Source organism: Jaculus jaculus, chromosome X, assembly GCF_020740685.1.
Source record: "Jaculus jaculus isolate mJacJac1 chromosome X, mJacJac1.mat.Y.cur, whole genome shotgun sequence".
Classification (NCBI taxonomy): domain Eukaryota; kingdom Metazoa; phylum Chordata; class Mammalia; order Rodentia; family Dipodidae; genus Jaculus; species Jaculus jaculus.
The window spans coordinates 126,499,568-126,515,192 of NC_059125.1; the positions used below are offsets into that span (position 1 = coordinate 126,499,568).

The 15,625-nt window shown below is 43.8% G+C and overlaps 1 protein-coding gene across 1 annotated transcript in view; it reads right to left on the minus strand.

Moving 5' to 3' along the window:
* Nucleotides 1-1,045: 1,045 nt before the first annotated feature.
* The window catches only part of Aifm1 (apoptosis inducing factor mitochondria associated 1), a 62,614-nt gene continuing 48,034 nt past the window's right edge, over nucleotides 1,046-15,625 (minus strand). The window contains exons 9-16 of the mRNA XM_004653959.3: nucleotides 14,600-14,708; nucleotides 13,387-13,494; nucleotides 12,923-13,011; nucleotides 10,904-11,044; nucleotides 7,806-7,948; nucleotides 4,549-4,673; nucleotides 1,642-1,838; nucleotides 1,046-1,308 (exon numbers count right to left, since the gene is read on the minus strand). Of these exons, the coding sequence (XP_004654016.2) occupies nucleotides 1,237-1,308; nucleotides 1,642-1,838; nucleotides 4,549-4,673; nucleotides 7,806-7,948; nucleotides 10,904-11,044; nucleotides 12,923-13,011; nucleotides 13,387-13,494; nucleotides 14,600-14,708 (984 nt within the window). The 3' untranslated portion in view covers nucleotides 1,046-1,236. The remainder of the gene's footprint in view (nucleotides 1,309-1,641; nucleotides 1,839-4,548; nucleotides 4,674-7,805; nucleotides 7,949-10,903; nucleotides 11,045-12,922; nucleotides 13,012-13,386; nucleotides 13,495-14,599; nucleotides 14,709-15,625) is intronic.

Sequence of the window (15,625 nt, forward strand, 5' to 3'; positions counted from 1 at the left end):
CGAGGACTGATGTGAGTTCAAGGTCAGTCTGGGACTGCAGAGTGAGTTCCAGTTCAGCTTGGGCTAGAGTGAAACCCTAACTTGAAAAAACAAAAACAAAGAACACTGTGGATATAGCTCTATGGCAGAATACTTGTTTAGAATGTGTAGAGCCCTAGGTTCAATCCACAGTAATACAGATACATGAGCATAATTTAAAATGCTCAACTATTAGTTGAAACTTTGATTTGTATTCCCAACAAATCATCTGTGAAGTGAGGTATGCTGATAAGCATGTTCTAGAAAAAAGGAGCTTAAGAGGGTTCAGGTTTTGAGCTTGGGAGACAGTAATAAGAGGAAGCAACAGATCATAAATGATAAGGATTGAGGCCTCCCTCTCTTTTTTCACTTTATTTTGCTTGTATGTGTATGTCATATGCACATATATGTATCTTTATGGTGCCCCATATGTTCACCTGAAGTCGGGGTCACTCACCTGCAGAGGCTGGAGTGAAACATCAGATGAAATGCTCCACCTTTTTTTTTTCTTTTTTCTTTGAGGTAGGGTCTCACTCTAGCTCAGGCTGACCTGGAATTTACTATGTAGTCTCAGGGTGGCCTCAAACTCACAGTGATCCTCCTACCTCTGCCTCCTGAGTGCTGGGATTAAACGCGTGCACCACCATGCCCAGCTAGCAATGTTTTATTAAGCACCTATTACAAGGCACAACTTGTAAATCTGGAAATATAACTATGAGCAAGGCCTTCATGCCATGGTGCCTGCTTCCAGGAAGCCATGGGGTAGCAGGAAGACATAAAGAAGGGTGGGGCTTGGAAAGGTCTGAAGTCTCTACAGAGATAGTGAACTTCTCTAGAGAAGAGAAGGCCAAGTACTGTGGGCAGACAGGTGTGGACAGGAAAGACCAGAGTTGAAAGGAGCTTTATGCGCAATAGCAAATAGAGGGCTAATAAAAATCGTGGGCTAGATAGTTGTTGCAATTTGCTTGCTGATATGCATTCATTTCCTCCTTCACCCACCTGCTTCCTTTGAAAGTAAACAACTAAATTTAAAAGAATCAGACTTTATTTCATTATGTTCCTTAGGAATTCACCTATATGGCTGAAAATATTCACAATGAACTAAGTTGTTGGTGCTCCTACCCAACGTGAAATTTCTTTGAGTAAAAAAAATGTCCTTTTACCCATCCAACCCACAGTCAGGGATGGAGAAGTGCTTGCAGATTCTACCGTGGGGCTTCAATCTTCATGAATGTTGAAGAGTTTGGCTACTTCATTGAGGTCTTCATGCTGTTCACCATCCTTAATGATCTGGGGGAGAAGAACAATAGGTCTCTTAACTCACTCCATGTGCATCCAGGCCTGCCCCACACAATGGAGCCGCCTGGGTTAGTCCCCAGTGCACACTGGGAGGGAGCTGTGGGAACAACTTTCTATTAACCCCAAAGAAGAAGCTTGACAAGTCCCAGACCACCCCACTAAGTCTCAAGTTAAAAAGCAATGTTCCTGAGACAAGACGATGCCTTTGTTCTGCTTAGGCACAATCTGACCTGAGAGGATAATGCATCTCAGGGCACCTGATGGTATCACAGGAGTGGTCAACCCCCGCTTCCCATCTTCTTCTATGGGCCGACAGGCACCTACCTTCCTGGCGATTGGCATTCGGTTAAAGATGTTCCACAGCACAATCCCCACTACCACTTTGTCCCTGAGGTAGAAGATAACGCCTTTGCCGTAGTCCTCCCCTTCGACAGGGGCCTGTGGGACGGCAGGGGTGCTTGGAGGAATGGCGATTTCAGAGGCCTCTGACTCTGTCTCACTCTCTGAGCGAATTCCGGTCCCTGTGGCCAATCCCCAAAGCAAGCACAAAACCCAAATGTTAGTTATGATGAACTTGGGAAGTTCTAGAAGGCATATGTCTTTTAAAACTTGCTTCAAGCCAGGCAATGGTGGTACACGTCTTTAATCCCAGCACTCGGGAAGCAGAGGTAGGAGGATCACCATGAGTTCGAGGCCACCCTAGACTATATAGTGAATTCCAGGTCAGCCTGGGCTAGCGAGACACTACCTTGAAGAACAAAAACAAAAACAAAACTTGCTTCAAGCAACTTCCAGATTTTGTTTTTCAATGTTCCTCAGTGTACTCTGGTCTTCTCTGCCCCTTTCTATTGACAAAGCTCAGGGAAGCTCTTTCTTGCCAGCTTCCAGGCACTGCTCAGCCTGACACCAAACTTCCTTCCCTTACTACCTTGTGTTAAATTCATACTATAGATATTTCCTGGCTTCTGGATTTCTTTGAATTGTAAAAGGCTTGCTCTTAGCTGGACGTGGTGGTACATGCCTTTGATCCCATCAAGGAAGCAGAAATAGGAGAATCACTGTGAGTTCGAGGCCAGCCTAAGACTACATAGTGAATTCCAGGTCAGCCGGGGCTAGAGTGAAACCCTACCTCGAAAATACAAAATAAAAACGGGGGGGGGGGGGAGGGAGTCTTGCTCTTGATATTTGAGAACCATTCATGTTTCAGGACAGTACACTCTAACTACAGCTATTTAAAGTAAATTTAAAAATATCAAATTAAATAAACCATAAGAATTTAGTTCTGTTTATAGTTGCCTACTGCCTTTATTTTTCTTTTGTGGCACTGGGGACAGAATCCAATGCCTTGCGCATGTCAGGCAGGTGCGTTCCTGGCTTCATTGCTGAGCTATACCCCTAGGTCTTGCTGTGTTGCAAGCGTTCAGCAGCCATGCATGTTTAGCTGCGAATGTCCTGAATGGAGGACAGGCAGACACATCCATAATAAGAAAACCAGCCAAGGCTGGTTATTAGATATACTTTTTTTTGTTTTTGTTTTTATTTATTTGAGAGTGACAGAGAGAGAAAGAGGCAGAGAAAGAGAGAATGGGCACGCCAGGGCTTCCAGCCACTGCAAATGAACTCCAGATGCATGTGCCCTTGCGCATCTGGCTGATGTGGATACTGGGGAATCGAGCCTTGAACCGGGGTCCTTAGGCTTCACAGGCAAGCACTTAACCACTAAGCCTCTCTCCAGCCCTATCAGATATACTTAAGCCTAAGACTTTGGTATGGAAAACCATGGTGAAGGAATTTCTTCTTAAAAGGGAAGGTGATACCAGAGAATGGGGACATAGAAAGGGGACACCTTGTCTTCTGAGCATCACTGTGCTGTAGAGAAAATTGCAAACTGGAAAAACAGTGGCCTGGAGTTAACAATTCTCTGTCCTGGATCCACTTATACTAAGTGGCATCAGAATTAAGGAGTATGGGCTGAGATTGGAGCTCAGCATGCACAAAGCCCTAGGTTTGAGGCCCAGTACTGCAAATACAAACAAACAGGATTAAGGAGTTGATCCCTGTAATACCTCCCTCCCTCCCTCCGTCCCTCTCTCTCTCTCTCTCTCTTTGTGTGTGTGTTTTTGAGGTAGGGTCTCATTTTAGCCTAGGCTGGCCTGGAATTCACTATGTTGTCTCAGGCTGGCCTCAAACTCCCAGCCATTCTCCTTCCTCAGCCTCCTGAGTGCTGGGATTAAAGACATATGCTACCACACCTTGCTACTTTTGTTTTCTTAAAGAGCAAGTTTGCCTGTGAAAGTGATGGCAAAAAAGATACAGAGGTTACAGGCTGGAGAGATGGCTTAGTGGTTAAGGTGTTTGTTTGCAAAGCCAAAGGACCCTGGTTCGATTCCTCAGGACCCACACAAGGCAGATGCACAAGGGGGCACCTGTGTCTGTAGTTCATTTGCAGTGGCTGGAGGCTGTGGTGTGCTCATTCTCTATTTGCCTCTCTCTAGTAAATAAATAAAAAGTTAAAAAATACAGAGGTTAAATAACTTGAACCCAGGTCATAGAATAAGGCCCAGGATTTAACGACAGAGATGTGTGTAGAAGGGAAGCCCATTCCAAGAATGGTGCCTCCCATCTGAAGCAAACTTGGCACTCAGATCTGACAACTGGTATTAGAGACAGCAAGTACTCTTCAGTCCAGTGCCACTGCCCAGGGTCAATGGAGGACAGCAGGGCCTAAGCTAAGGCTTCTCAGGCCTTGTTCTTGAGATTAGCATGAAGCAAGAAATGAAGGAAAACAAAAACCTAAAACGTTTAGGCTTCTTTCCTCACCAGACCTTTTCAGTGCTTAGAGACAAACTAAACAAAGAGATGGCTTAGTGGTTAAGACACTTGCCTGTAAAGCCAAAGGACCCAGATTCAATTCCCGAGGACCCATGTTAGCCAGATGCACAAGGGGGCGCATGCATCTGGAGTCGTTTACAGTGGCTGGAGGCCCTGGTGTGCACATTCTCTCTCTCTCTCAAATAATTAAATAAATTTTTTAAAAAAGAGTCACTGAGCAGGCCATTGCTCATTGTCTGGACCAGATACTCCCCAGTATCTGCATGTGGGCTTTGACAAGGATATCCAAATTTGTCAAATCTCAGACCACTGAGGAATGAAAAATAAGTTTTTCTCTCTCTTTTAGAAGGAGCACTACTTCTCAAAACTCTTCCAAGAGAAGTGGTAGGGCTTCCTTACCTGACTGCTCCGTGGCAGATTTTGGGTTGTCTAGTTCAGTCGCTCTTGCAAACACCCCAACTGTGGGTAAACTACTGTCTACAAGTCCAATAGCTTCATAGCCAACATCAGGACCCAAATCACTCCTACAGGAGAGAGAAGAGGGTGTACAATCAAGGGACTGTAAGGAATGACACTGTAGCACGTATTTTTCATGGACACTGATCTCTCATGCCAGCCAAAGAATTCAGGATTTGTAACAATAGGGATGCCAAGCTGATCTGTTGCAACTAGGACATCTGGGGGACAACCATGAGAAAGCAAAATTAGTCTAAGTAGCCTTTATTTTTCCTTAAGATTCCTCTATCCATACCATCCTTATAGGGATTTAGACTTCCTGAAATTTACTGTGATTTTATGCCAGGCCATATTTGGGGGTGAGATTGTGTGGTATGTTGAATATAAAATGCCTCCCATTGCCTAATTTATTTTGAATATTCGGGGTCCAGTTAGTGGCAGTTTGGGAGTTATGGAGCCTTGGGAGGAAAGCATATCACTGGGGCCTTGGAGGCTTAATTAGCCCAGCTGCAAACCAGTACTCAAACTACTTCCAGCTCAATATGTAACAAGATGTGATGCCCAGATTCCTGCCATGCTTTTCTTGCCATGATGAAGCTTCCCCTTGAAACTATAAGCTGAAATAAACTCTTTCCTCCCAGTGGCTGCTTCTGACCAGATGTTTCATCTCATCATCAAGAAGGTAACTGTAGCCAGCCTTGTGGTGCATGCTTTTATTCCCTGCACAGGGGAGGCAGACATAGGAGGATCACTGTGAGTTAAAGGCCACCCTGAGCCTACGTAGTGAATTCCAGGTTCCAGGTCAGCCTGAGCTAGTAGAGTGAGACCTTACCTTGAAAAACCAAAAATAAAAAAAAAGAATGTAACTTTTCTGCTTTTATTTAACTCATGTTAAAACTCACTTTGGGGGGGGGTTTGGGAGATGGCTTAGTGGGTAAAACACCCACTGAGAAAGCATGAGGACCTGAGTTTGATCTGCAGCACACATGTAAAAAGCTGGGTGTGCCTGTACGTGTCTGTAACACCACTGTTTTAGACGGGTTGAGACAGGAGCATTTCTGGGGCTCCCTGGTCAGTGGGGAGCTTCAGGTTCAGGCTGACCTTGAACTCACAGCGATACTTTCCCCATTTTTTTTTCCAAAGTATGGTCTCGCATTAGCTCAGGCTGACCTGGAATTCATCATGTAGTTTCAGGCTAGCCTCAAACTCATGGTGATCCTCCTACCTCTGCCTCTCGAGTGCTGGGATGAAAGGTGTGAGCCACCACACCCAGCAAGATTTTTTTAAAAATATTTTTTGTTTTATTTATTTATTTGAGAGCGACAGACAGAGAGTGAAAGAGGGAGAAAGAGAATAAGAGAGAATGGACACGCCAGGGCCTCCAGCCACTGCAAATGAACTCCAGATGCATGTACCACCTTCTGCATCTGGTTTACGTACTGGGGAATTGAACCTAGGTCCTTTGGCTTTGTAAGCAAGCACCTTAACCTCTAAGCCATCTCTCCATCCCTAAAATATTTTATTTATTTATTTATGAAAGATGGAGAGAGATATAATGGGCATGCCAGGGCCTCTTGCCACTGCAAATGAACTCCAGATGCATGCAACACTTTGTGCATCCAGTTCCATGTGGGTACTGGGGAATCAAACCCCGGTAATAGGCTTTTCAAGTGTCTTTAACCACTGAGCCATCAACCTAGCCCTTTTTTAAAACTTCCAAGACTGTTTTTTTCAGGCTGGCCTCAAATTCATGATCTTCCTGCCTCATTCAGCTCAATATAGGTAGGATTACAGACGTGCACTCTCTATTTTCAGATAAGTCCACCTTTCAAGTCAGTAAGATGAAAGTGTGTCAAACAGGGCGGATGCTAGGACTTGGAAATGTACAGTGCAAATCAATTATCAACCAACCAATTTCCCTCCTTCCCTTTTCTATTTCCTTCCCTTCCTTCTATTTTTTATTTTTTTTTTAATTTTTATTTATTTATTTACTTGAGAGCGACAGACACAGAGAGAAAGACAGATAGAGGGAGAGAGAGAGAATGGGCGCGCCAGGGCTTCCAGCCTCTGCAAACGAACTCCAGACGCGTGCGCCCCCTTGTGCATCTGGCTAACGTGGGACCTGGGGAATCGAGCCTCGAACCGGGGTCCTTAGGCTTCACAGGCAAGCGCTTAACCACTAAGCCATCTCTCCAGCCCCCTTCTATTTTTTTTTAAGATTTGTTTTTATTTATTTATTAGAGACAGACAGAAAGACAGACAGACAGACAGAGAGAATGAGTGTACTAGGGCCACCGGCCACTGCAAAAGGAACTCTAGATGCATGTGCCACCATGTGGATCTGGCTTACATGGGACCTGGAGAATCGAACCTGGGTCCTTAGGCTTTGCAAGCAAGCACCCAAACCACCAAACATCTCTCTAGCCTCCTTCTATTTGTTTTTGAGACAGGGTCTCAGTTTGTACACCAGGCTAGGCTCAAACTTGATACCTTCTTATTTCTGTTTTCTTAGTGCTAGATTTTAGATATGTGCCAATTCACCCAGCTTGCTAGCATTTTTTTCAATCCAAAGGACTGCCTCATATGCTCATATCTCTAACTTTGAAATGCTGATCTTTTTGTTGTTGTTTGTTTTTTCAAGGTAAGGCCTCACTCTGGCCCAGGCTGACCTGGAATTCACTATGGAGTCTCAGGGTGGCCTCGAACTCACAACGATCCTCCTACCTCTGTCTCCCAAGTACTGGGATTAAACGTGTGCACCACCACACCTGGCCCAAATTATTTTATTTTATTATTTATTTATTGTTTTCTTTTTAGGTAGGGCGTGCACCACCTTGCCCGGCTTTGAAATGTTGATCTTAAAAGCTACATATGAGGGGGCTGTATTTTTCTCCAGTATGTTGGCCACATTAGGGAGCACCAGTAAGTGAAAATGCACTGCTCTCTTTTCCTAACTGTGCATGTTTTTATCACTGAGTTATTTTGCCAAGACCAGTGCCATCTTAATCTGTCTGACTTATGCCAAACAGGGTATATTTACTCATAGCCACTTGGGGATAGAATGTATACACATAGGTTGGAATTTTTTTTCCCTATCTGTATGAAGCTAACTGGCCCACGAGAAAACCAAATTATAATTGTTATGATCTCATTAATACTGAATTCAGAGCAATTGTGTCTCAGGGGCACAGAACTATTACCAGAACATTGACTGATGCCAGTATGGCTTAGCAGCTCCAGTCATATTTTCTCCAGCCAGCCTTCCACTCACGACCGCGTGATCATGGTGCTCTACTCGCCGTCGACCCAACTTTATATCGTAGAAGCATGCAGCATCTCCTGCCTTTGGAAACAAATATATAATCGGAACAACATGGTAAAAAAAAAAAAAAAAGTAAGTTCAGCCTGGCGTGGTGGTCCACACCTTTAATCCCAGCACTCTTAAGGCAGAAGTAGGATTGCTGTGAGTTCAAGGATAGCCTGAGACTACATAGTGAATTTCAGCTCAGCCTGTGCTAGAGCAAGACCCTACCTTGAAAAACAAACACACACAAAAAAAGTTCAAGAGCTGGAGAGACTGCTTAGTGGTTAAGGTGCTTGCCTGCAAAGCCTAAGGACTCATATGGTCAACTCTCCAGATCCCATGTAAACCAGACACAAAGGTGAGGCAAGGGCAAAGTCTCACATGCCCACTAGGTGGCACAGTGTTTGGAGTTTGAAGTGGGTGAGGCCCTAGCATGCCAATTCTCTGTCCTTCCCTCTTTAAAAAAAAGTTCCAGACCAAATATAAACTTTTTTTGTTGTTGTTTTTTGAGGTAGGGTCTCACTCCTATCTCTGTCTCCTGAGCGCTGGTGATTAAAGGCATGCACCAACATGCTCAGCTTGAGATTTCTTTTTTGTTGTTTTTTGTTTGTTTGTTTTGGTTTTCTGAGGTAGGGTCTTATTCTAGCCCAGGCTGACCTGGAATTCACTATGTAGTCTCAGGGTGGCCTTGAACTCATAGCAATCCTCCTACCTCTGCCTCCTGAGTGCTGGGATTACAGGTGTGTGTCACCACGCCCAGTGAGATTCCATTTTTAAAAGAAGTATTCTTTTTTCTTTCTTGCTTTTTCAAGGTAGGGTCTCAATCTAGCCAAGGCTGACCTGGATTTCACTATGTAGTTTCAGGGTAGCCTTGAACTCACAGAAATCCTCTTACCTCTGCCTCCCAAGTGCTGGTACTAAAGGCGTGCGCCACCATGCCTGGCTCTGTTTTCTTTTTGTGAGACTATGTCTCTCTAACAGTCAAACTCATGATTCTTCTGACTCAGACTCTCTAGTGCTACGATTATAGGCAGGCATAACCTTACCCAGCTCACAATATTGTTTTCTCTATGTGGAAACTAGTTTTCAGATGTGAGTGCCTCTAACCTAGAAATCTTTTCTAAGATAAGATTTTTTTTTTTTGCTATTCAGTAGTTATTCTACAAATGTTTATGGAGTATTTATTATGTATAGAAGCATTATACTACCTGAGTTGGTGACATCAAGTGACATGGGCCTTGCCTACAAAGAAGGAATGGAGAACATAGCATAGGGAGGAAGGTGCAGCTCTGTTCATGACTACAGGGCAATGGGAATGAGGCACTGATTTAAGAAGCTAGTGTTTCAGCCAGAGTTTGGGAACCTCAGCTAGGGGTGACAGGGCCAGCTTCATGCAGGGTGTGGTATTTGAGTTCTTTAACCTGTGTTCATCTTTATGGCTATTCAGTCTCCCACAAAGCAACCTAAAAATCCAATAAATCAACAGTGGCAAAGTAAACTATGACGTCTACTTAATGGAATATTGTGTGGTCACATTAAACTGTTTGCAGTCTGAAGCAGCAAGGAAAATGCTTACATTTTTCAATGTTAAGTGAAAAAGAGCAGAACACAAATGTTTATGCATTAGTGTGCTCACCACAAGCACATAAAAACATGTTCAAGAAAGCAAAGGGAAGAAAAGGCACCAACACATTCACAGTTGCTACAGACTGACCCAGCTTGCCTTCTTGTCTGTCTTTCGTAGGCTAAACCCTAGAACATTTTATCCTGAAAAATAATCTTTGAAGATGAAACGAATCCCTTTACAGTACCTATGTCCTTAGTCACAGAGGTTATAATCAAACAAAATGCACTTGCAATGATCTTGCAAAAGGGAAATTACCTCATAGTCCTACATGCTACAATCTTGTTTGTGTCATAATAGGCTTTTAAAAACTGCTAAAAAGCCAGGCGTGGTGGCGCACGCCTTTAATCCCAGCACTTGGGAGGCAAAGGTAGGAGGATTGCCATGTGTTTGAGGCCACCCTGAGACTACAGAGTGATTTCCAGGTCAGCCAGAGCTAGAAGTGAGACCCTACCTCGAAAAACTAAACAAAACAAAACAAAAAACTTGCAATACTGCCCATGTATTGGCACCTCTGAGGGATAATGGATTAGGTCCACACCACTGCAAAAAGCAAAAAAAAAAAAAAAAATCAATCAATCAAAAAAAAAAAAAACCCTGCTAAAATAAGCCAGACATGGTGGCTCATGCCTTTAATCCCAGCAGGCAGAGGTAGGAGGATTGTCGCAAGATAACCCAGAGACTACATAATGAATTCAGGTCTGCCTGTGCTAGAGAGAGACCCTACCTTGAAAAACAAACACAAAACAAAGCAAAACCAAAAAAAGACTGCTACAAACAGTACCTAAGGAAAATGAAAACAGCGATGTTCCTTTACAAGGAACATGTTAAGAAAACTGCTTCAACCTTCATTCCCTTGACTTTCGGTTGAGCTAGATGTGCCTGAAAGCAGTATATGTGGCCACCAGAGCTTAGGACATGGCCATTGGCAACAGAATTAGAAGACTTATGTTACCATAGGGCCATACACTGCTCTTCTCTTCTTTTCCTACCTTGCTACTAGTTCTTCTCGTGGTGGGATTCAAGGTGTCCACCACCACTTCTGGCCACTTTACAAGTTTCTAATTTTCCTCTTGGCCTTCTACCACACAGACCCTATTTAATGAAGCTATAAATGAGCTAGAATTTTTTTGTCTGTTTGCTTGCTTGAGACAGTTTCACTCTGCAGCATAGGTTGGCCTAGAAATTACTTTATAGCCCAGGGTGACCTCAAACTAGCAGTATTCCTACTGCTTTACCTTCCTGAGTATTGGGATTGCAGGCATAAGCCACCACGTCTGGCGTGTCAATGAGTTTTATTACACAACCTGGAAGACTTGCTCACAGGTTGTGAATAACAAATTATGTTGAGTTACACTGTAGCAACTTACCACCCAGATGTTAGAGCGTGCTTGTAGCTCTGCATTTACCCGGAAACCACCAAAATCTGAGTCTATTTCCAGTCCACCAGTCTTGGCCAACTCAACATTGGGCTCTAGGCCAACAGCTGCCACTATGTGGTCTGTTTCTACCTAAGGCAGAAAATAAATTCAGTGAATTATCAGTTTCGCTGATGCCCATTCACATAATGATTGCACAATATACCATTAAAATTAAACTATGAGCCAGGCGTGGTGGTGCACGCCTTTAATCCCAGCACTCGGGAGGCAGAGGTAGGAGGATCGCCATGAGTTCAAGGCCACCCTGAGACTACAGAGTGAATTCCAGGTCAGCCTGGACCAGAGTGAGACCCTACCTCAAAAAAACAAAACAAAACAAAAAATTAAACTATGTATCATTATTTTTTTTTCTTGTTTTTTTGAGATAGGGTCTCACTCTAGCCCAGGCTGACCTGGAATTCACTCTGTAGTCTCAGGGTGGCCTTGAACTCACGGCGATCCTCCTACCTCTGCCTCCCGAGTGCTGGGATTAAAGTCGTGCACCACCATGCCTGGCTAAACTATATATTTTACTTTTCTGGGTGTACATGTTCATGTGTATGCACACACATTTGTGTGGGTGAGCAAAACTATGGGCAAGTGAGCATGGGCAATATGTACACATGCATGTGGAGGCCTGAGAACACTCTCTGCCTTATTATTTGTTTTTATTATTGATTTTTTAAAAACATTTTTATTTATTTATTTATAGAGAGAGATATACAGACAGAATGGGCACACCAGAGCTTCTAACCAATGCAAATGGCCTCCAGATGCATGTGCCACCTTGTGCATCTGGCCTTATGTAGGTACTGGGGAATTGAACTCTAGTCCTTGGGCTTTTTCAGGCAAGTACCTTAACCACTGAACCATTTCTCCAGCCCAATTATTGGAATTTTTATTTATTATTTATTTGCAAGCAGAGAGATGGAGAATAGAGAGAGAAAGAAATATACAGAGAATAAGTGCACCAGGGCTTCTTGCCATTGCAAATGAACTCCAGATGCATGTGCTACTTTGTGCATTTGGCTTTACATGAGTATTAGGGAATAGAATCTGAGACATTAGGCTTTAAAGCAAGTGCCTTTAGCCATTGAGCCATCTCTCCAGCCCCCATCTCTACTTTTTTTTTTTTTGAGAAAGGGTCTCTCACAGAGGCAGAAGTTCACTAATTCAACTAGCATAGCTAGCCAAAATACTCTAGGAATCCCCCTGTCTCAGCCTGCTAGCACTAAGATTGCTGCATCTTATAACATTATATTACTTGGTTTATTACTTTTTAACACGTGTGCTTGGGATCTATAATCAGGACCTCATGCTGGCATGATAAGCACTTTACTGACTGAGCCATCTCTCCAGCTCTGAAAAATTGTACTTAAAAAAAAAAAAAAGTTCGAGCCGGGCATGGTGGTGTATGCTTTTAATCCCAGCACATAGGAGGTTGAAGTAGGAAGATTGCTGTGAGTTTGATGACAGCCTGAGAGTATATAGTGAATTCCAGGTTGGTCTGGGCTACAGTGAGCCCCTACAAAAAACCAAAAAAAAAGAAAGAAAGTTGGGCTAGAGAGATGGCTTAGTAGTGAAGGTGCTTGCCTGCAAAGCCAAAGAACCCAGGTTCAATTCCCCAGCTCCCATGTAAGCCAGATGCATAATGTGGCACATGCATCTGGAGTTTGTTTACAGTACATGGGTGTACTGACGTAGCCGTTCTCTCTCTCTCTCTCTCTCTCTCTCTCTCTCTCAAATAACTCAAAATTCTGACACACACAGGAAAGGTCTACAGGAACGTGGCTCACAGGTGCCTTGCTCTGCCTCTTGTCATCTCATTTTAATAGAAGGATGGTTAATTCAGAAAATTATGACAGGTTCATGGTAGCTGCCAAGAAAAATTGATTATATCAAGTGAAGGAGTAAGAATGAAGGAAAGGGAGGGCTGAGAGGCCTTCTGGCAGTCTGTCTTTTCCACCTTACCTTCCTGCCATCTTTCAGCTTGATGAGTAACTTGCCACCGCTGACTCCAACTGATTGCACAATTGCATTGGGCATAACCTTCACCCCCTCTGTAAAGGAAAGTGAGACCCAAGGCTGAGCTTATGACCCTGACACCTTCATGAAAAGTGGGGAGGCTGACTGGGGCCTCTCCTGTAGGAAAATTAGTCATCCTCAGCATGCAGACAACCTGGGAGATCCATAAGAACCGATACAGACCATTTTCAGCATGTCTGGAAACGTGGTGCCTCCGATTCTAAATGCCTGTGCACTTGGCTGACCGAGGACTGGCGAAGCATTTCATCTGCCAGGTGTCTGAGTGCATGTCAAGGAAGTTACCCCACCAAAGTGAACTCTGCCTTTTGTTACTACTCTCAAAGGCAGCGGAGTGCATACGGACCAAGTGCATATGGACACAGAACAGCATATGGACACAGTCTCTGTACCTCGTCTGACTTTTTCCATGGTCCAGTTGCTGAGGTATTCAGGGAGGATCTTCCCCATATTCCCTTTCTCAGGGAAGAGTTGAATCACTTCTGTGCCCAAGGCTTGAGCTAGAAAGGACAGAGGGAACTAGTTATAGCAGGAGGGAACAGTCAATCTCAGGAGGAAAAGGGAAGGGAAAAGAGCACTAGGCAGTCCTTTCTAGGCACAGGGCAAAGCTGCCAACCAGGCCAGTGCTCCTGCCTGTGGGGCACTGGGGCATGAGGACCTGGATGTCCGAGTTCATTCATCAGGCAAAACAACAGGTGCCAAAACTTCTATCCCCGGATTAAGCTACTGCCTGTGAATTCGGTGCACTTCCACCCACATGATCACCTGAGGCTTACACAAGTGCTTTGCAACCTCTAAATAGCAATCACTCCCCTGAGAGGATGGCCTGAGTTTACATGGCTGAAAATAACATTGAGAAACATGGTGACTGTAAAACATTCAAACTGGAACCCAAAGACCTATTAAGATGGGAGCTATCATATGCCTATAGGAATGTTTGGCTTTTTATCAGGGCAATGGTTCAAAGATACATACAGTTCTGTAGTATGCACTGCTCTTGTCATCTTAATAACTCACCTCCTTTAAGTAAGTTATTTCTAAAGAATCCTAAGCCTAGAAGCCACGGGGAAGGAAAGGAAACATTACTGTTAAGTAGCTCAGATGACAGCTTTTCAGTCACCGAGGGAACCTTGTCAGGACTAATCTCAGCACTTAGCTTTTCTTTTCTGGTTTTTGGAGGGAGGGTTTCACTCTAGTCCAGGCTGACTGACCTGGAATTAATTATGGAGTCTCAGGGTGGCCTTGAACTCACAGTGATCCTCCTACCTCTGCCTCCTGTGTGCTGGGATTAAAGGCGTGCGCCACCATACCTGGCGCAGCACTTAGCTTTTCCACCAATAAATCTTTTTTGAGGGGTGGGGCAGGGTCTTGCTATTAGCCCAAGGCTCATCTTGAACTCCCTGTGTAGCTCAGGATGGTCTTGAACTCAAAGTCCTCCTGAGCGCTGTTACAGGTATGCACCACAATGCCTAGCCTCGTTCTACAAACCTTAATTAAACACTCTCTATTCCTCTTGACAAATACATTGCTGGAAATTTTAACAATTCACCAAAACATGTGTGATATAGGACTTGAGAAAGAGAAAAATCATTCCTTAATACTCACACTTTCTGCCAAGAGCGCAGGCCAATTCGCTCCCAAGGAAGCCCCCACCAATAACTGTAATAGACTTGACTTCTCGTGAGATCTTCTCCAAGGCTCTAAAGTCTCCAATCTGCAGGATAATACTACTTTAGTCTGCTGATTTCCCAAAGGGGCACAGAATATAATCTCAGGAAATATTTGCCTCTAAATCTGTCACAGTAGACATCTGCACATAAAATCTTGTATAAAGTGGCCTGTATGTTATTAATGGGAATCTCTTTCTCCATTATAACATTCTTTCTAGCAACAGTGGTTCAGTGGTTGTCAACTGGTGGAAGTTTTGCCTCTCTTCTCAAGGGTGGGGGGCATATGGCAGTGTCTGGAGGCATTTTTGGATGTCAGGATTAGGAGCTGCTCTGGTATCTAGTGGAGAGAAGCCAGGGATGGTGCCAAATATCCTATAAAACAAAGGCCAGCCTTTCCACACAAGCAATTATTCAGCCCAACATTCTATTAAGAACATAAAGAATAGTACAAACAGCCAGTACTTGTAAGTGTGGCTGGAAAATTATAACAAACTTTTTTCTAAAGATTTTATTTATTTATTTGAGAGGCAGAGAGTGTGGGGGGGGGTGGGGGAGAGACGGAGGGATTATATTGGCATGCCAGAGCTTCTACTCACTGCAAACAAACTCCAGACACATATGACACCTTGTACATCTGCCTTGACATGGGTATTGGGGAATTGAATCAAACCTTGATCCTTAGGCTTTGCAGGCAAGTGCCTTAACCGCTAAGCTATCTCTCCAGCCCAAAAATTCTAACAATTTTTATAAACAAGGCACCATGTTAAGAAGCAAACCACTCCCTTTTCTTTTTTACTTGGGTCTTCCTGGCCTTTTCCCCAAGTCTTCACATAGCACTTGCAATAAAAAAAAATGTCAAGTGGTTACAAGGAGTTTCAGCGTATTACATGCATCAAGAGAAAACAACTATGGAAGCCATAAAAACCAACTGTAGTTTTCTCCTAGGAGCATAAACCCTTGA